At 38.4% G+C, this 20,255-nt stretch overlaps 3 protein-coding genes across 3 annotated transcripts in view; all 3 read left to right on the forward strand.

The window, feature by feature from the left end:
* Positions 1 to 1,026: 1,026 nt before the first annotated feature.
* LOC125265328 (GTPase IMAP family member 8-like) lies at positions 1,027 to 8,059 on the forward strand. Its single transcript, XM_048185465.1, has 5 exons — positions 1,027 to 1,202; positions 1,499 to 2,188; positions 5,918 to 6,685; positions 6,772 to 6,909; positions 7,119 to 8,059. Exons 1-5 carry the CDS (start codon positions 1,193 to 1,195, stop codon positions 7,262 to 7,264), a joined length of 1,752 nt encoding a protein of 583 aa, XP_048041422.1. The 5' UTR covers positions 1,027 to 1,192; the 3' UTR covers positions 7,265 to 8,059.
* Positions 8,060 to 12,948: 4,889 nt separating this feature from the next.
* On the forward strand, positions 12,949 to 14,685 carry LOC125264171 (GTPase IMAP family member 2-like). The gene is made up of 2 exons (XM_048183385.1): positions 12,949 to 13,141; positions 13,450 to 14,685. The coding sequence occupies exons 1-2, from the start codon at positions 13,132 to 13,134 to the stop codon at positions 14,193 to 14,195; spliced, it is 756 nt and encodes a 251-aa protein (XP_048039342.1). The 5' UTR covers positions 12,949 to 13,131; the 3' UTR covers positions 14,196 to 14,685.
* A 5,528-nt stretch (positions 14,686 to 20,213) lies between these two features.
* Positions 20,214 to 20,255, forward strand: part of LOC125264057 — a 5,617-nt gene continuing 5,575 nt past the window's right edge. Inside the window, exon 1 of the mRNA XM_048183302.1 lies at positions 20,214 to 20,238. Within this exon, the coding sequence (XP_048039259.1) occupies positions 20,214 to 20,238 (25 nt within the window). The remainder of the gene's footprint in view (positions 20,239 to 20,255) is intronic.

The following is a 20,255-nucleotide window of genomic DNA, read 5'->3' on the forward strand; positions in this document are numbered from 1 at the left end:
GGCCCCCAAAACACTGTTAATTTACACAACTTTTTACTTTTTACTTACTCAACGCATAAAAAGTTTTCAGTTTTTAGTTAAAAATAATGTTGTGTAAACTGCCCTTAACATTAACTAAGAATAACAAATGTTTGAAAAAAGCTTCATTAAGATTAAGATAATTTAGAATGTAGTATTGCGTCACCTATGTGGCATCATCATTTTTGATATTTACTATAGTCTTTGTCACAATGGCAGGTGATATTCATGACTAGCGCAAGAAAAATAAATATGGTTACTCGTTCGTAGAAAACTTCCGAACATCAGACATTAGCGTTTGTACCAGTGGATAATAAGTGACACATGGTTGGTATACTAGGAACAAGACAATAGTTTAAATGTGGATCACTCTCTGGTCAAGCAGCTGAACCAGCTCTACTGGTGCAAGATGACACAGCCTTCACAAAAGAGAAGATGATGAGGGCTGATAAACGTCTGATGGAAATGATTACTAGCAGTACAATTCTCAATACAAACTATCGTAGACGTTTGAAAATAAATAAAGTCAAATTGCTTTAAATAAGTGAAGATGATAATGCTTTTTGGAGTTGTTTAATCATCCTCTGCTGAGACATTTAATGTTTTTTATTTTCAGTTGATTGAAGTCTATGCACCTGTGTGAGTTTTGGTTGTTGTGTTTCTGCCCGTCTCTTCTCTTTTTTTCTGTTCTTATTGTGTCTCTCACTAACCAGTACAAGTGGTTTAAACAATGGATGGATGATCAGATGATCTGATTAATGACAAGTTAAGTTACTGTAAGTTGCAATGACCTAAAAGATAAAGAAATATCCTCTGATATTTCAGGCTATTTCTCTAGAATATGCCATTTTCCAGCTAACTTCATGCTGAGAAGACAATCAGTAAGTACACTTACAATTTGGAGGCTTGTATTTGCCCAAATCTGGTTTGTCTAGTTCCCGTGAAACATGTTGATGAAAGCAGTGATAGTCCAAACATGCATCAGTTTTAGTTTCTCTCTCACGGTGGTTGGAACTTTTATAATGAAAAAAGCCATTTTACAATGAAATGCAACCATTTTCGTCAATTTTTCTTTAGAAATATGCAATAAAGACACTAAAAAGGACAGAGGAGAATTGATCACTGCGAAGGATTAATTATTATTTCAAGCAAGATATTTTATTTGGCTTTTACAATGGCAGATGGTAAGAGACAGCAAATGTATTTTTCAAGAAAAATCATGGGATGGGGTGATTCTTCTTTCTATTCTTCTTCATTCTAGTATTATTATGTTTAGTAGTAGTATTTGTGGAAAATATGGTTTTAATTATATATTTGTGATCAAACACTTTTAAAAAATTAAAATAAAAATTAATGAAAAGTATAAATACAATGTTTACAAGATAATTTGTATGTATATATATATATATATATATATATATATAATTTACATATATCAAAGTCAATACTTCGTCATTCTCTTCCTGCTTTTATTTTACAGAACTGCGATTAGTGTTATTAGGAGGATATCAGAGTGGTAAGAGTAATGTGGCACACTCCTTTTTAAATGTTAAATGTGAATCTGACAAAATAACCACACAGTGTGTGAAGATGGAAGGAAACATACATGGCAGGAAAATCATTCTTGTGGACACCCCAGGCTGGTGGAAGTGTTATCAGTTATGTGACACCCCAGAGCGTCTGAAAGCGGAGCTTGTTAGGAGCACAAATATCTGTCCACCTGGACCTCATGTTTTCCTCCTGGTGATGGAAGTTGATTTTGGTTTCTCAGAGAAGCACAGGAAAGTAGCCGAGAGCCACATGCAGTTCATTGGTGATGACATCTGGAATCAAACCATAATAGTCTTCACAAAACTCAAACATTTGGGTGACAAAACTGTAGAGCAATATGTAGAACGTGAAGGGGAAAACTTGAACAAGCTTACTCAAAAATGTGGAAACAGATATGTTGGCTTTGACACTAACCTTGATACAGATGGCTCCCAGGCGAAGGAATTATTTAGGCAGATAGAGAAACTTGTTGCTGAAAACAATGGCTGCTTTTTTCAAGTTGATGCGAGCAGGCTGATGGATCTGGAAATTACAATGAAAAATGTGGAAGAGAAAGCAGCTGCCAGAGAACACAAAGTTTTGGAGAAAAGAAGAAAACTGAAAGAAATTAAAAATGCAGGTCAGTGTCGAATTTTAGTTTGGTCAAGTTTGGCTGTAATGTTTCCTCGATTATAATGGAATACTTTAATTTTTAAAGGGGTGGTTCAGTGTTTTTTTTTTTTGTGTGTGTTTATGGGGTGCAGTTTAACATGTCTTAACGCTGTATTTTTCATATATTTTACCTTTATTCTACACCGCTGTTTCCATTGCCATTGGGTTTGACTTCCCAATTCTATGATACCACTCATTCCGAAATATGCTATGAGCTCAAATTGGTTAGCTGGCCCAGTGTATTGTGTTTCGCTGAAGCGTCCTGAAAGGCCACGCCCCTTACCTTTAGTTTTTACAGTGGAAATACTTCAGTGGAAATGTAAATAATGGTGTCTATATTGCCGTATCAAATTGAGCCTGAATCAAATCAAATTGCCCATGTCGAGTAACCGGTAAAACACCAGAAGTGGCGCCGCTTTCCACGGACGAGAATCCATGAAACGCATAGACTTGGTCAGCATTACTGGGAACGCCCACGAAAACGTCATATCCGTTTATGCCATGGGGGAAAGCAAACCATTCGAATTAATGCAGGAAGACCTTGTTAGATGCTTGATCTGTACTGTTCGTAATAATAACAATTGATTTTGTCAGACAGTATGTAGCACAATACCGAAAAATGCTTATAATTGTGCTTCCAGCATGATATTAATGTGGTTGAAGCCTTTATTAACATATACACAAACCCCAACCCTAAACTTACCCTTATAATAATGCAAACAGCATTAAGGGTTACACAAGCTGATAGCATTATTCTTTAGAACAAGTGCAAATCGAGAGCAAAAAATGCTACCTATAAGATTGTGCTTTATTAATGTCTACACCAAAACCTACCCTTGCAACAATGCAAATGCAGTGATTTTGGGTTATTTATCATGACAAAAATGATGAAATATTGGGGCGCACGCTCAGTAAGCCCGGGTAGGACAATCTGACAGGATGAAATGTCAGGACACCCGCAAGGAGGACAGTGTCATTCCCTGATATTTTGTGATGTAAACCACTCCTGCAAAGGCACTGTTAAAAATTGTGAACTTCCAGGGACCTGTAATTCTTCATATTGCTCTGCGAGTAGATTGTGATATAACACATCGTCGAATATAGGCTATAATAGCAGTAAGAGTAACGTCGCTGCTACAGTCAAAACTATGCATGGAATGTATTCATTTAAAATGCTAAGACCTACTGTTTTCTATATCATAGCTTTAATGAACATGGAACAACAATATACAGACTGTAGGATGACACTGGGATACTGATATTACAGTCAGATTGAATAATCTAGGATTAGCTGTCTATTATACCTGGAGACTCAATTAGGTAAAAAAAAATGTCAGGAAACAACACATCTGGCCATTCCGTTGGGTCGTTTGTCCAGTCACAGAAACTGTATGGACAACCCAGCTCAGATTTTCAATGTAGCCTATCTGGCTCTACTGAGCGGCAGAAGTGATTCTAGCTATGTCATACTGGTTTAACACCATACTTTTCCAGTCAGGGTGAAAGGATTGTTTTCCCCCACGCCGACGCCACGCCCCCAGCTATGACACAACACCGACCAAGTCTATTATTATACAGTTTTCTAAGGCTGCACAATATTAAACCCATTTAAAAATCATAATAAAGCATAATGCTATTGTGAATTTACAAAGGCTGTGAATTAATTAAATAAATGTATGTATGAATAAAATAATATAAAATAAAATATTAATAAAATAAAATATTAATAAAATAAGTGAGATCATACAAAATGCATGTTATGCAAAATGCATGTTATGCATGTAAATGCTGAATGATTTTGAGATCCGTCTTTTCACACTGTGGACAATTGAGGGACTCAAACACAACTATTAAAAAAGGTTCAAACATTCACTGATGTTCCAGAAGAAAACACGATGCATTAAGAGCTGGGGGGTGAAAACTTTTGAACAGGATGAATTTCGTCACAATTTTTCTTATTATATTTAAATATCGTTGTTTTTCATTTAGTACTGCCCTTCGGAAGCAACAGAAGATACTTGCATGTTTCCCGGAAGAAACATTAAGTACAATTTACCTTGATATTTAAATTCAAAAGTTTTCACCCCCTGGCTTTTAATGCGTCTTGTTTCCTTCTGGAGCATCAGTGAATGTTTGAACCTTTTTTAATAGTTGAGTTTGAGTCCCTCGATTGTCCTCAGTGTGAAAAGACGGATCTCAAAATCATTCAGTCACTGCTGGAAAGGGTTCAAATATGCAAAAAATCCTTGAAAACTGAAGAATCTGCAGGACCTGGAGGATTTTTCTGAAGAACAGAGCTCAGTTTAACTGCTCAGGACAAACAAGAGACTCATGAACAACCATCACAAAACATAAAAACAGTCGTGGATCATCAGGTAACCACACACATTATTGAGAATCAATGGTTCGCAAATTTTTGAATGGGGCCATTTTAATAAATTCAGCTATTGTTGTGTCTCGTGAACTAAAAGCAAACATCTTTTATGTAAAATATCTTACTCAGGACAGTACTAAATAAAAAATAACATGCATTTTGCATGATCTCACTTATTTTATTAAAATTATTCACATTTTCACATATTCTGCAAGTGGTTCACATACTTTTTCATGCCACTGTACATACGTGTAGGTTATCTACGAGCAGCTCCGTTTCCAGTAAATGCAGCTTTGCGTAAACATCATTTACACGAGTGTCGCGTCTCAAACTCAATCTCTGCATATGCTGTGAGTTTGAATTGCTTTTAACGTTCATCTGGAAACGCAATGTGGACATTTAATCAGATTTGTAAGGTAAGTCATCTATAAACCTTAGCAAATGCAGGAGAATACATTATATGGTATGTTTCTACTTAATGCAATGTGCTAACTGCTCATCGTGATTTCAAAATAAAAGTTTAAGCCCTAGTTTAAGTCCACGTGTTCTTGTTCAAGAAATTACAGTAGTTGTAGCATTTCTGTCGTAAAGAAATGGCCAAATATTAAAGATTAATTGGACATTTGAAATAAATGTTGTGAGCCAATATTAAGCCAGGTGCACACTGTGCGATTTATAATAGTCCTTTAAGATTGTTGCTTGTCAGACTGTACGAACAGTATCCTCATGTCACACTGTGGGATCTCAGCTGTCATTTATATCAGACTGTACGACAGTCAAGACGCGTTAAAAACGGATGCACGCATGAAAACTTGTCTGGAGTTTCACATCAACCCACAGACACATTCGATGACTGTGAGCTGAATAAACACCAAAAATGACAAAACACACTATGCAGTAACATAATGACACAGTACACAGTAACGACACCATGAACTAAGGGGAACTAAGGGTTAAATACACAGAGGATGGTAATCAACAGAACAGGGAACATGTGCGAAACTACTTAGTAACAAATAAGAACTCAGGTAAACACTGTGACAATGGATTTAAACAGAACGACATGATTAAACTAGAAAAATTAAGACATGACTGTGACAATATACTAAAGTTTCTAATAAATAAAATTTTCTAATTACTGAGTATATTATCAGTTTGTTATAAAAATAAAATTATATTTTAATATTTTATTTATAATATATTAATATCATATAAATATAACCAATATTTTATAACAATATTATAAAATAATATTTTATTTATAGTTATAAATATTTATTAATTCTATGTATTTTATATATATTACAAAAAAAAATTCAACAGATGCAGGAAATGATGCTACACCTCTGAATATTGTGCTGCTGGGCTGGGTCCTGTCAGGCAAGACATTAACTGGCAGTGTCATCTTGGGCACTGACATTTCATTTGACAAGACTATGAAGTGTGTCCGGACATGTGGAGAAGTGAATGGACGACAGATCACTGTGGTGGACACACCAAGCTGGTGGAAATTCCTTCCGCAACAACTGAACACAGATTCAGTGAAAACTGAGATCTTGAAGGCAATGGATTCTTCCCCCCATGCCTTCCTCTTGGTTATTCCAGCAGACACATCGTTTTTAGAAGAGCAGTTGGGAGTCATATTAGACAACATGAGACCGCTTGGAGAAAAGGTCTGGAGGCAAACCATGGTGCTCTTCACATGGGGAGGATCATTAGGAAACAAACCAATTGAGTACCACATTGAAAGTGAAGGGGATGCCCTTGTGAGACTCATTGAGATGTGTGGGAACAGATATCATGTGTTTGAGAGCATGAGAGAGGATCGCACCCAAGTAAATCAGTTACTGGAGAAGATTGAGGAAATGATAATGGAAAGTGCTCTGCTGAAAAGCAATGATGAACATCAGGAAAAGAAAAAGAAGTCTCAAGAAAGAGAAGCCCTATCGGAGTGGCTTCCAGTTAAGGATGTAAAAAAATTACTTAATGAAGAATGGGAGAGGAGTGATGCTATAATGAAAGAGATGTTGAAAACAATCAGCCCACAAACAGCTGTCAAACGAGGAGAGAGCATAGAGTTGCCTCTTGATTGTATGTTTAGTTTTTTTGCAATAAATTTATTTTGGTCTCAGTGGCTTAAGCTCACTTTAATTGCCTCAATATGTTTTTGTTTGCAGTAAGTGGAGAAGCAATAAATACAGAATTATTTATCAACAAACACCAGTTAAAAGATGCACTTGAGAGGGAATGGAATCGTCGGGAAGCAGTAGACAGCTCTAGGATCCAATATAAACTAAAATGCCTGGATGCCAATGGTAAGTTACAGGAAAAATTATATGATTCACTAATTTTGAAAACTTTCAAAAGTTGAATTTATATACGCATTACCAAGTGGCTGGTAGCTAATAAAGTTCTGTGCTGCCAACCAACAAATTGCAAATTCAACTTTCAAGTCACGTACTTGCGTTTCTTTTGAAAAACTGTCAGATGTCAGAAAACCAAAGCTTTGTTTTTTTCCTTATAGCAGACATGTCCTCATGTGTCGATGATGAGGACATACAGATGTCTTTGGCTAAAGTGCACGACTGGTATCAAAGATATAACTCATCAGACTATGCAAGTGTTTCCAGCTGTGAGGAATGTGACAAGACTCAACAGGATAGAGATTAATCTTTAAGCTTCTAAGACATTCTGATGCATGTTTCAATTTTATTATTGTCATGCAGTTATTACTATAGTATGCATGTCATTTTCATAAACAGATTCTTGCTTTTATTATCTTTAATTTCTTTGATCAATAACAGTGTATTTTTTGTGAATAGAAGATGAACTCTGTATATATATTTACAGTAATTGATTCCTTTGAAATATCAATCTCAATACAATAATAAATGTTTACAGAAAGGCAAATAATTTTGTGGAGATATTCTGTTAAATCATATGATCTGTTGGCTTGTAGTTCACTTGACTGTATTCAGCTAGATGTCTGTTGTTTGATTTTCTGGCTGGAGGGGCAGAGGCAAAACTCACAGCTGCGTAATTCACATCTGAATCTCTAATCTGTTTTTTTTTTTTTTTTAAATGCACAGCTTTTTTTCTGCTTGAGAACCAAATCAACATTTGTAATATTTAAAGTATTAGTAATATATATATTATAGTACAGAAGACAATTGAAAAAGAAAATTACCTCACATGATGTATGATTTGTAGATCCTTCAAAATGTACAGACATTTAGTTAAACTTTGCCATATACATTTGTGATTGAATACTTAAAGAGTTTGCACAACATATTTGTATATTACACTGTATAATACTTTTTCTGGATCAATAGCCTATCCAATTAAACTCTCCTTAACTAATGTAAAGAGTGGGTGTAATTTTACCTCTATGCCTTTTTCCCCAGCGTTTGCAGTGATCAACAAGGAGTGTGATAATTACTATCACAAAAACAACATTGGAGGATATCAAGCAAAGTAACACAGAATCCCATGCTTTTTGATTATTGTTGTCTGAAAAGGAGAAAAAGAACCAAAAAATTATTTAATAAAGCACAACATTCTGCTCATAGTAAAGTAATTTATTAATGTTATTTTCCCCCCACTTTCAATTCTTTTCCTTCAATGAAAGGTTAGATTTTTGCTAATTTTATGGATTAAAGATCAAAAGGATAAACAATGCAGATTTATTTTTAGAGTCATCTTTGATCATATTTAGGAAGGGGTCTAATAATTCTGGCCACAACTGTAACTCAATTTAGAAAAGACAAGAGTTCCACACTGAATCATTTGCAAGCAATGCATTGATCCAGTTTGACTTTCCTGTCAACAGGTAAACAGCATTCATTTTTGACATAAAAACCAACTCTCCCAACAAATATTTTAGAACCATAATGAAATGTAAGCAATAAGTCAGTCATTTACTGAGAGTGGTACTATTAAAAGCTTTTGCAGCTTGTTTTGACCAAAGTGCATATCTCGGCAGTTTTCTCCTACACCAGTGTGGGTGCAGTTATCTTAAAAGGTCACTGGTGGCACAAGCACAAACACACATAAAAGAAATCAGGTCAGCACGACACATCCTGAAACAGACACAAGTGAGGGTCTGCTATTTGTAGGAACTGTGGACGAACCAGACAATTGAATCATTCAGATGATTCTTTTAAACATAATCCTAATTCAGAATCAAGTTCCGACTCCAGCTCGTCTGCGGAGTAAACCCAGGCGGATTAATTTTATGACACCCCACGCTCCTGATAACAGGAGGAGTGACAAACCAAATGGTCACCAGGAAGATAAGATTCTTTGATCACCCAGATCAAAGAAACAGAGGAAACAATGCAGGCCCCATTTGTTCTCTAAAAGACCTAACCTCACAGAAAACTCAACAGAGACTGTTCTACAAATAAAACTGCTTCGAAATTGTTCCAACAATTTTAATGGACTTATCAAACAAAACTCCTCAGAGGTGTGACAAACAACTAAGTTTAAATTGTCATTGCCAGATAGTAGGAGTTGGTTAGTTCTGGTCAAGGAAAACAGAGCAACAGAAGAAAGAACCGGTCAGCCATGACCAGAGTACCAAGAACAATGGAGTAACAAGAAGAACAGACAAGCTGCTCATTTCAAGCCATCCAACTTCCACTCACTTTTCTTTTCTTTCTTTAATTTTCTTTTCCGTTGAAAGTCTCGTGTTCTAAGTTTCGCACAAAGTTCAACCAACGACTTCTGCCGCTTCAACTTTAACTCCAGCGACGAAGAGACTTCCCTTTAATTTTTCAGCAAGTTCAGACGTGATTGGGTTCTACCGAACACAACACGGACCTTGAATACCCTGCGACAACTCATCGACTTGGAAAACTCTTCTCTACACGCCAACGAGGGATATTCACATTCAAAGTCGACGCAAGCAAGTACCTCCAGATTAAAACTGAACTGGTGCATTTAATGATTCATGGTTCGTTCAGGTCAGATCTTTGAAATGCATTGATAGGAATTCTGTTAATCAGATCACTCTCTCTCTCTCTCCCTCTCTCTCAAAACTCTTTCTCTCTCATTTCCTTCTTACTGCAACGCGTATGAATGTATGTGTGTGTGTGTGTGTGTGTGTGCGTGCCTTTGTGTTAGTTTGTGTTAGAATAAATCAAATCTCTTGTAGATTTTAAAAAGAAAGTGTCTTGTATTATGTGCTTTATGATTTAATGTCTTAAACTGTCGATTTCAAGTTACCGTGCTCTAATCAGTGTTTTCACGATTGTTGGATATTTATATCCGTTACAAGAGCTTATTACGGCTCGAGCAAATGAACGCTGGACGAATCAGTTGCTCGGTCGTAATCTAAACAACTCTTTATTAATTTGAGCTAATTTTACTTCCTAGGGTGTTTTCTCTACATATTGCTTATGTTTAAAGACCACAACAGTAGACCAGTGCAAGCTAATCAACAATTTGCAACTGACCGCAAAGAGCATACTTTGGCCATTTTGAATGTGAGAAAGTAATGTGGGTTGGTTATCTCACATCAAAACACTTACAGTATAAACAGATAAACAGATAAATGGGTGTGTGTGTGTGTGTGTGTGTGTGTGTGTGTGTGTGTGTGTGTGTAAGTAAACTTTTTAAAATAATCTACATATCAAAGTACTACATATCATTTTTTCATTTTTTGGGAAAAAAAAAAATAAACATTGCTTTTTACCCATAAGAACCCTGGTATTGCTTTTAAACTGCATAGCAAATGCTTTGTAACATTTAAAAATATCTGAGCTTTACATTTTGTGCTTATTTTTCCAATGAAATTGTTTTCTTGTAACAGCCTTTCTGTGTAACTTATTGTATGAGTGTTCATTTATTGTTCTGAAAATCAAGTTAAGATAACAACCCCTTACAGGCTTGAAGCTTAAAACAGAAGGTACACCATTTATAGGACAAGAGCAGCCAAAACCATGAAAGAGGAAGAGCCCGACCACCTAAAATGGCAAAATTCAATAAGCTGCTAAAAAAAAAGCAAGTCAATTAAAATCATTTTGCTTTAGAAAGCAGATGCACATTCTCGGGACCAACCTGTAAAATATTGTTTTCATTTAGACATTTAGGCCTGGTTTCACATACAGGGCTTAGACTAAGCAGGATTAGGCCTTAGTTCAATTAGGACATTTAAATAACTTTTATAAAAAAAAAAATGTTGTCAATTCACACAGACCCACAAAAACTAATAAAAATGCTGTATTATTCATGCCAGGCCAGTAGTTGGCAATGACACTTTGTAAAGAAACACTCCATGCCTATAAACTGAACACTTTAAGGTGCTCTAAGCGATCCTGGGTGGAGTAACTTCCTGTTGACGTTCGAAGTGTTGTCAAACAAAACAGAGGCTAGCTAGACCCTCCCTCCTCCTCCCCCTCCCCTCCGTGCTTCCTGAAACAGTCATGAACACGCATTTAAAATCATTCTTGTCGGTTATTGGCTGGAGCATGTTTATTATGTTTCGTGGTCCAGGCTGCACCAGGTAGTTTTTGTTGCTGTTTTTGGAGCTTGTGGCGACTACAGAGACCGCGTTTTTTTACAGTGTGTTCAGGGGACAGGCAGCTAGCGGATAGTGAGGAGATGTTTGCTGGATGTGACAAAAAATGTTTTGGCCTAAAAACGCATGACATCGCTTAGAGCACCTTTAATACAGATGTGCATGATGTCACCGCTTTCACAAATTTGCATTTTTGTAGTTTAAATGGAGATGATAATTGTATTGTTTTCAGAAATTTTGCACTTTGAAACCAGTTTTTAAAAGTCTGCGTTTTTAGGCCCCCAAAATGCCATTGTTGTGTAAATTAACGGTCAGAACGCATAAAAAGTTTTTAATTTTTATTTGAAAATAGTGTTGTGTAAAGGATTGGCCCTTAATATTAACTAAGATTAACAAATGTTTGAAAAAAGCTTCATTAAGGTAAATAATTTAGAATGTAGTATTGTGTTAATGTGGCATCACCATTTTTGATATTTACTTTAGTCACTGTCACTATGACAGGTGATATTCATGACTAACGCAAGACAAAAATATGGTTACTCGTTTGTAGAAAATATAATTCATTAGTTAGTCTAAATATCATTCATTAGTCTCAGCCTCAGACGTCGCGCCCACAGACCGCTGGCTGAACGTTTGATGCATATGGCACATTTTCAAAGTCGTCATCTGGTTGGCTGAATTCTATCTAATGTCCGTGAGAAGTGTGTGTCGCATTCTGGAAGAAGAAAGCCGTTGTGTTTACAACTGTGACAATGAGCGCTTACCAGGATCAACTAAATGCTGGATTTTCAAAATATGTGAAGTTCGCAGCTCCATTGTTGCAGTAAACTTGCACAACGTTCTTGAATTAATAATTTATTAGATGCACACCGATCTGTTATTGTAGGTGATTGGTTGCATTACATGTCAGTCAAACGTCCTCTTGGGCGGTCCTTAGCCAAAGACCTTCAGGCTGAAGGTCTAGAGGATTTATGTAAACTCTTAGGCTATGTGAACAGTTTTATGGTGGATGGTGATGGTGAACATTATGGGCTCGTCTGCCTGCCTGAATATAGTGTGAATAATTAATATGGTCTGAGTTTGATATCACTGTATTTTCAAACCTGCTAAATATAACTGGCAGGCAGTGGAGGAAAGCCTTGTTTTGCCCTCCAATAAGTGACACACGGTTGGTATACTAGGAACAAGACAATAGTTTAAATGTGGATCACTCTCTGCTCAAGCAGCTGAACCAGCTCTACTGGTTGTGCAAGATGACACAGCCTTCACAAAGGAGAAGATGATGAGGGCTGATAAACGTCTGATGGAAATGATTACTAGCAGTACAATTCTCAATACAAATTATTGTAGACGTTTGAAAGAAATTCAAAGTCAAATTGCTTTGAATAAGTGAAGATGATTTGTAAAGATTTAATCATCCTCTGCTGAAACATTTAATGTTTTTTTTTTTTTTTTCTCTCAGTTGATTTCAATTAAGTCTATGCACCTGTTTGAGTTTTGGTTGTTGTGTTTCTGTCCGTCTCTTCTTTTTTTTTTCTGTTCTTCTTGTTTCTCTCACTAACCAGTACAAGTGGTTGAAAAAATGGATGGATGATCAGATGATCTGATTAATGACAAGTTAAGTTACTCTAAGTTGCAGTGACCTAAAACAAAGCAATATCCTCTGATATTTCAGGCTATTTCTCTAGAATGTCATTTTCCAGCTAACTTCATGCTGAAAAGACAATCAGTAAGTACACTTATAATTTGGAGGCTTGAGAAAAAAAATGTGTTTGTATTTGCCTATTACTGGTTTGTCTAGTTCCCGTAAAACATGTTGATGAAAGCAGTGATAGTCCAAACATGCACCAGTTTTAGTTTCTCTCTCACGGTGGTTGGGACTTTTATAAGGAAAAAAGCCATTTTACAATGAAATGCAACCATTTTCATGAATTTTATTTTATAAATTTGCAATAAAGACTCTAAAAAGGACAGAGGAGAATTGATTTCAAGCAAGATATTTTATTTGGCTTTTACAATGGCAGACGGTAAGAGACAGCAAATTAATGTTTCAAGAAAAATCATGGGATGGGGCGATTCTTCTTTCTATTCTTCTTTCTTTCTAGTATTATTATGTTTAGTAGTAGTATTTGTGGAACATATGGTTTTATATGTTTGTGGTCAAACACTTTAAAATAATTTTCATAAAAATATTTAAAAATATAAATAAAATGTATACTAGGTAATTAGTATATCATAATTATAATATATAATAATCATATATATCATATCACAATCATATATCATATATATCAAAGTCAATACTTTCTTTTCTCTTCCTGCTTTTGTTTTACAGAACTGCGATTAGTGTTATTAGGAGGATATCAGAGTGGTAAGAGTAATGTGGCACACTCCTTTTTAAATGTTAAATGTAAATCTGACCAAACAACCACACAGTGTGTGAAGATGGAAGGAAACATACATGGCAGGAAAATCATTCTTGTGGACACCCCAGGCTGGTGGAAGTTTTTTCAGTTATGTGACACCCCAGAGCGTCTGAAAGCGGAGCTTGTTAGGAGCACAAATATCTGTCCACCTGGACCTCATGTTTTTCTCCTGGTGATAGAGGTTGATTTTGCTTTCTCAGAGAAGCACAGGAAAGTGGCCGAGAGTCATGTGCAGTTCATTGGTGATGACATCTGGAATCAAACCATAATAGTCTTCACAAAACTGGGTGACAAAACTATAGAGCAATATGTAGAAAGTGAAGGGGAAAACTTGAACAAGCTTACTCAAAAATGTGGAAATAGATATGTTGGCTTTGACACTAACCTTGATACAGATGGCTCCCAGGCGAAGGAATTATTTAGGCAGATAGAGAAACTTGTTGCTGAAAACAATGGCTGCTTTTTTCAAGTTGATGCGAGCAGGCTGATGGATTTGGAGATTACAATGAAAAATGTGGAAGAGAAAGCAGCTGCCAGAGAACACCAAGTTTTGGAGAAGAGAAGAAAACTGAAAGAAATCAAAAGTGCAGGTCAGTATCGAATTTTAGTTTGGTCGAGTTATTTTACTCAATATAACCATAAATTGTTAGTATAAAAGTTATTAGTTGTTAACATTTTAATCAGCTCTATGTAACATGTAGACAACTACAGTAGAAATGTGTCATGGTGGCTGTGTAGTTTAATCCAAAGATGAGAAGCTGTCAATTTTGGATAATGAAGAAAGGGGCAAATACCCAATTGCAGGAGAAATAATGGGCTTTTATTACTAAAAAAACTACCCACAGGGGGAAAACACACTTGACATGACTTGACTACATTAGACTTGACTAGGCAGGGAAGCAAAACACGAGGTAACATTCAACGACGATCCAGCACAGGACTGCAAACACAAGGAGAATAAATAGGAAACAAGGCAGGTAATGAGGGAGGACAGATGGGGCAAATGAACCAATAATCAGTTAACAAGATGTGTGGGGTCAAAACAATAGACAATAGGTGTGTTCGACATCAGCTGCGGCTGGATGCAACCGATTGGCGAGAGTAGCCCCATACAGGTGGGAGGAGCTGAAAATGGAGATGTGAAGTCGGGCACTTTCTGCTTGCCGTAGTGATACTTGCGCTGCGTTTGCATACTTTATCACAGCTGTGAAATAAATGCAATATTTGACTAATACACTGATGTTTCAGACATTTTCATTCAATACTTTATGTACTGCTTACAGCGTTTGTTTTTTGACATGAATAAAGTTCAACATAAGCATACATTATTTAAATACCAATGAAGTGGGGTCTACATTTTGAAAACAAAAATGATACAATACTGTATATCATCGTGACTACATGGAAAGAGCTTTAACTGTAATAAAAATACAGATTTTTGAGCATTAGTGGAACTGAAGGTTTCAGAATAAATAAGAAACACACGTGATCGTTGTCATGTGGTGAATCTGGCACAGGCACTCTAGAATTGCTCTTGCGGTACTTTGATGCCATATGTCACAGTCACAGTCACATGGCGTCGGCGCTGTCTCAAGTCAGGACAAAATCTCTAACCGGCATGCACTGCTTTAAGTCAGCCGCCAATTTTCTGTGCAGCGCTGCATCAAGTCGAACAAGCCTATGAGAGCACATGGCACAAGGAAACACATGACAAGCCATGTGCTCACACCAAACATGACAAAACGCATACACATGGCCCCTTGTTCAGGGCACCAGTCAAGGTCTTTTACCTTGGCGGTATGAGAACACTCTCAACAGGGGCTTTTCATTCATTTAGATTAACGTAAAGTGGTCAGCTGATTTATTTGAAAGACTGATGATATTGCTAACTTGTAGAGCCTCTTCTGTATTATCAGCACAAGGAAGACACAAGTGTAATAAAATAAATTTTATTAACAAAAAGATAAACAAGAATAACGGTCCCACTTTATATTAAGTGGGCTTAACTACTATGTACTTACATCAAAAAATAAGTACAATGTACTTATTGGGTTCATATTGAATTGCAAAACACTTTTGCTGCTATTGAGGTGGGATACGGTTAATGTTAGGGAAAGCTTTGGTGGTTTGGGTAGGTTTAAGGGTAGGGGTAAGGGTTAAGGGATGGGTCAACAGTGTAATTATAAATGTAATTACAGAAATTAATTACAGATCTAATTACATGCAGGTGTTTTTAAAATATAAGTACAATGTAAAAACTTGTATGTACACAATAAGTGCATTGTATCAAATGATTAATTTAAATGTAAGTACACTGTACTTAAGGCCACTTAATATAAAGTGGGTCCAGAATAACTAACACAACTACTAAATGAATACCATGTTATGATAAAGGAATAAAGTGCATAAGAGACATAGAATACAAGTGATTAAGCTGGGTGTGGCTATGGAAGAGTTACGTTATCTTATGGAAAGATAAACTGTTTCTCTGAAAATAATAAGGTGGAGGACCTTATTATGCACCAAACAAATAAACAAGAGATTATTTGTTATTAACTAACATCAGCTATATTACATCTAATGGGAATTGGGAAGTTATATACTGATAATATACAACAATGCCAAGGTCTCTGGAAAGAGGTTTGGTTAAGTGATATTTACGTTCCACTTGGTTGAGTCCGATGACGGTGACGTCATCCACTGGTTGTGTGGGGTGACAATGCAGTGGGGAGAGGAGCCAAAATCTGTTTCAACAGTCTTGAACACAAAGCTCTGTGGGATGCTGATCTCCTGGAGCACCAAAAGGTCCTAAAATCTGGAACACGCAGATGAGGCCCTGGTGTAGGTGCAGAAGGTCCTTAACAAATCTGGAACATGCAGATGAAGGTACCTTGGAGTGAAGGTTTGCTCTCCTGAGCTTAACCTTGTTGCAGATGTTGTTACTGTCTCGCTGGATGGAAACTCTGAACGTAGTGTTTGTTGATGTCTCTTTTCCTCACAAGCTGGAGACTTAGAACGTGGTCGTCTCTGTTGCTGCCTCACAAGCTGTAGACTCAGATCATGGGATCTGTTTGTTGTCTCTCTGGATGGACCAGAGGGCTCAGAACGGTGTTGTATCTGTTAATGTCTATCCCCGTACAGGACAGACTCAGAACAGTATATCTGTTGTGTCTCACCTGATGGGAGATTTAGAACGGTGTATCTGTTGTGTCTCAGCTTTGCAAGCCGGGACTCAGAACAATGTATTAATGTCTATCCCCGTGCAGGACAGACTCAGAACAGTATGGGCCCTATTTTAACGATCTGAAACGCAAAGTGTAAAGCGCACGGCGCAGGTGCACTCAGGGTGTGTCCAAATCCACTTTTGCTTATTTTAACGACGGAAAAACGGTCCGTGCGCCAGGGCGCATTTTTGAAATGGGTTGTCCCTATTCTCTTAATGAGTAATGGGTGTAACGTTCAATAAACCAATCCAGAGTGTCATCTCCCATTCCCTTTAAGAGCGAGATGCGCTCGCGCCATGGCGGATTGCTATTTACATGGCGGAATTTGTTGGCGGAAAAGCTGAATGCTTTTCAAGCGAAGAAACCAATCTACTTGTGCGCGAAGTTAAAGCAGGCTTGCAAATGCAGGCTTTCAAATAGCTCCGCGCGATGAGTCAGTTAATATATATGTGTGTGTATTGGCACGATTGTTCAATTAATTAGCCAATTTCGTTCATCATTATAAGTAGTAATAGGCTGAATTGAAAATAGGTAGCCTAATTCTAATACACGCAATGACTATTCATCATTACATTTTTATATTATGTAGCCTACACAATAATATTCTTTTACACTGTAATCCTTTTGTTTTTAATATTTGGCATGTTTGTGTGATGCGCATCCTTGTGTGTAATAAGCAAAGTCAGCGCACACTGTGGACGCGCCCAGAGGCGCAGTTTCTACCAACGCGCTCTAACAAAAAATTTGTGCCATTGACTTTAGACTTTAGACCAGGTTTGAGTTGGTCTATGGCGCAGTCTATTTTCAGCTCCTTAAAATAGCAACGCGCCGGCAATGCGCCTGAACACACCTCTTTTTTAGATCAGCACGCCCATGGGCGCACTAACTGGCGCAAATGCATTTACTAATTTAAGGACGTGGCGCTGAACGGGAAAACGCGAACGGCGCCGGACGCAAACTAGCAAACACACTTGCGCTGCGCCTTGCGTCGCATTGCACCCGGTGTATTATAGGGCCCTATATCTGTTAATGTCTCACTCCTTACAGAGTTAAGACCCAGAACGCTATATCTGTTATGTCTTTCCCCTTTGAAGGGCAGACTCAGAACAAGGAGTGTCTGTTGAAAGGGTACCTTTATCCCTTTCTGATGAGGAGGAGACTGCAATTTGGTGCTTCTCCATTCGAAGTGCTGTGATTGGCTGCTGGCATCAGAGGGGACACACAAAGTGTGGCCCACCCTTCTTTCCCCTGTGGAACTCATTTGCTTAAAGCACAAAGTTGGAAGTCTTTACAGTGTCTTTAAAGTTTACCAATGCATTTATCACCTTCCAAACCACCACCAGAATACCTTTGGCAATATTCTAAACAAATAGAGACTAAACATGATGGAAAAAGATTGAACTGTCATGCATTCATTCAACTGTACGTTAACAGCTGAATTTGTGTCAGATGTACTACAAATAGCTGACACTGAGAATACTTATTTCTGTGAATTAAAAGTATGAAATAAATAGTTTGCATCAGTTCTAAGGTTTTCAAACAGAGTTTTGAATGGATTCGGATGGATCTTTGTGATCTCTCTTTGTTTCACCCATTGCTGCTAAGGTCCAGAGGAATTACTATGGCGGTCTGTGGCCAACCTTAGGAAGTAGTCTCTAGATGGGTGAAGGGCAGAAACTGCCTGTGGCCCAATGAGAAGTCCTGTCCTTTCCAGGCATGGTACAAGAGGTCTTCTTCTTGCCCTCTAAGAGAGGTCTGGATGTTGTCCTTACATCTTTATCTGATGGCGTTGGACAGTTTGTTTGTGTTAGTCCACCAAGATCCAATCAAAATGTAGCAAACCTTTGTCCACTGTTACGGACAGAGAGGGGCCCGGCCATAAACTGGGCCCTGGAATGTGCCGTTCACTACAGAGCTATGTCACAAAACGTCTCGGGTTACGGATGTAACCCTGGTTCCCTGAGTAAGGGAACGAGACGTTGCGTGAAACGCATTGGGAACCTTCTGCGTGATATCGTCATTGAAGCACTCCTGTATCCAACCAATCGTGTAACGAGACGTCAGAGGCGGGTGACGTCACGGACCAGGAAACTATAAAGCATGCCCGGATGCAGAGAACGCTAGCTTCTGTGGAAAATCTGAAGCAAGCACTCGCAAGCATGCAGGGGTACGGCGAGAGACGCAGCGTCTCGTTCCCTTACTCAGGGAACCAGGGTTACATCCGTAACCCGAGACGTTCCCTTTCGTGGGAACTATCGACGCTGCGTGAAACGCATTGGGAACGCAATCCCAACTGTGCCGTACTTCAAATGCTTGCTATGTTAGCTCGACAGTACGGAGGACCCCGGAGTGGAGCCCACATCAAGGTTATAATATTTGATAAATTTGTGCTGGTTTGACCATCCAGCTGCATCACAAACGTCACTCATAGAGACGCCAGACATCAAAGCTTTCGATGCCGCCATACCCCTTGTGGAATGAGCGCGAACGTTAAAGGGAGAGGACTGTCCGACCGCTTTATATGCAAGTGAGATGGCCTCAACCACCCACTTGCTCATCCTCTGCTTGGACGCCGGTCCACCTTTATTAGGAGAACCGTAACAGACAAACAATTGCTCTATTTTACGCCACAGGGCAGCTCTGTGGACATAAGCGTCCAAAGCCCTCACTGGGCAAAGCAGATTTTGTTTTTCCTGATCCGAAGATATAAACGGAGGAGGATGAAAAGCTTGAAGCACAATGGGACCGGGACATTGGTGGGGACCTTCGGCACATAGCCAGGTCTAGCATGAAGAAATGCTCTCACCATTCCAGGAGCGAACTCCAGATATGAGGGGGCCACTGAAAGGGCCTGAAGATCTCCAATTCTTTTTAGAGAAGTAATAGCAAGTAAAAATATCGTCTTTAAAGTCAGAAACTTTACAGACACCTCCTCCAGTGGTTCAAAGGGAGCCTCAGCTAACCCACGTAGAACCACTGATAAGTCCCAGACCGGGGTCCTTGTGCGCACTGGAGGCCTCAGCCTCAGTGTACCACGGAGGAAGCGTGACACGAGGGTCTCGACCGACCGAGGAATCCCCCCCAACATGATAGGCTGATATAGCCGCAACATAAACCTTCAAGGTTGAATAGGATAAGCCCTCCGAGAATTTTTCTTGGAGAAAAGATAGCACAAAGCTAATAGGAGCACGGACAGGGTCCGTTTCATGTTGTCTACACCAGGTAGAGAATAAATTCCACTTATAAGAGTAAAGCTTCCTCGTGGAGGGAGCCCTGGAGCTAAGTATGGTCTCAACAACCTCAGATGAGAGACCAGCCTCTATGAACCTGTCCCCCTCAGAGGCCAGGCCCATAGTTTCCATAGTTCTGGGCGGGGATGTATTATCGCGCCGCCCGCCTGAGATAGAAGATCCCGTCTCAAGGGGAGCTCCATCGGAGCGCCGTCTATCATGGACACCAAGTTCGGGTCGGCCAGTATGGGGCCACCAGTA

Source organism: Megalobrama amblycephala, linkage group LG3 (genome assembly GCF_018812025.1).
Source record: "Megalobrama amblycephala isolate DHTTF-2021 linkage group LG3, ASM1881202v1, whole genome shotgun sequence".
NCBI lineage: Eukaryota > Metazoa > Chordata > Actinopteri > Cypriniformes > Xenocyprididae > Megalobrama > Megalobrama amblycephala.

Excerpts from the sequence above, each read along its gene's own strand:
- LOC125265328 (XM_048185465.1), top strand. Across the intron at positions 6,686-6,771 it reads CATAGAGTTGCCTCTTGATT|TAAGTGGAGAAGCAATAAAT; the intron begins GTATGTTTAGTT and ends TTTTGTTTGCAG. Across the intron at positions 6,910-7,118 it reads AAAATGCCTGGATGCCAATG|CAGACATGTCCTCATGTGTC; the intron begins GTAAGTTACAGG and ends TTTTCCTTATAG.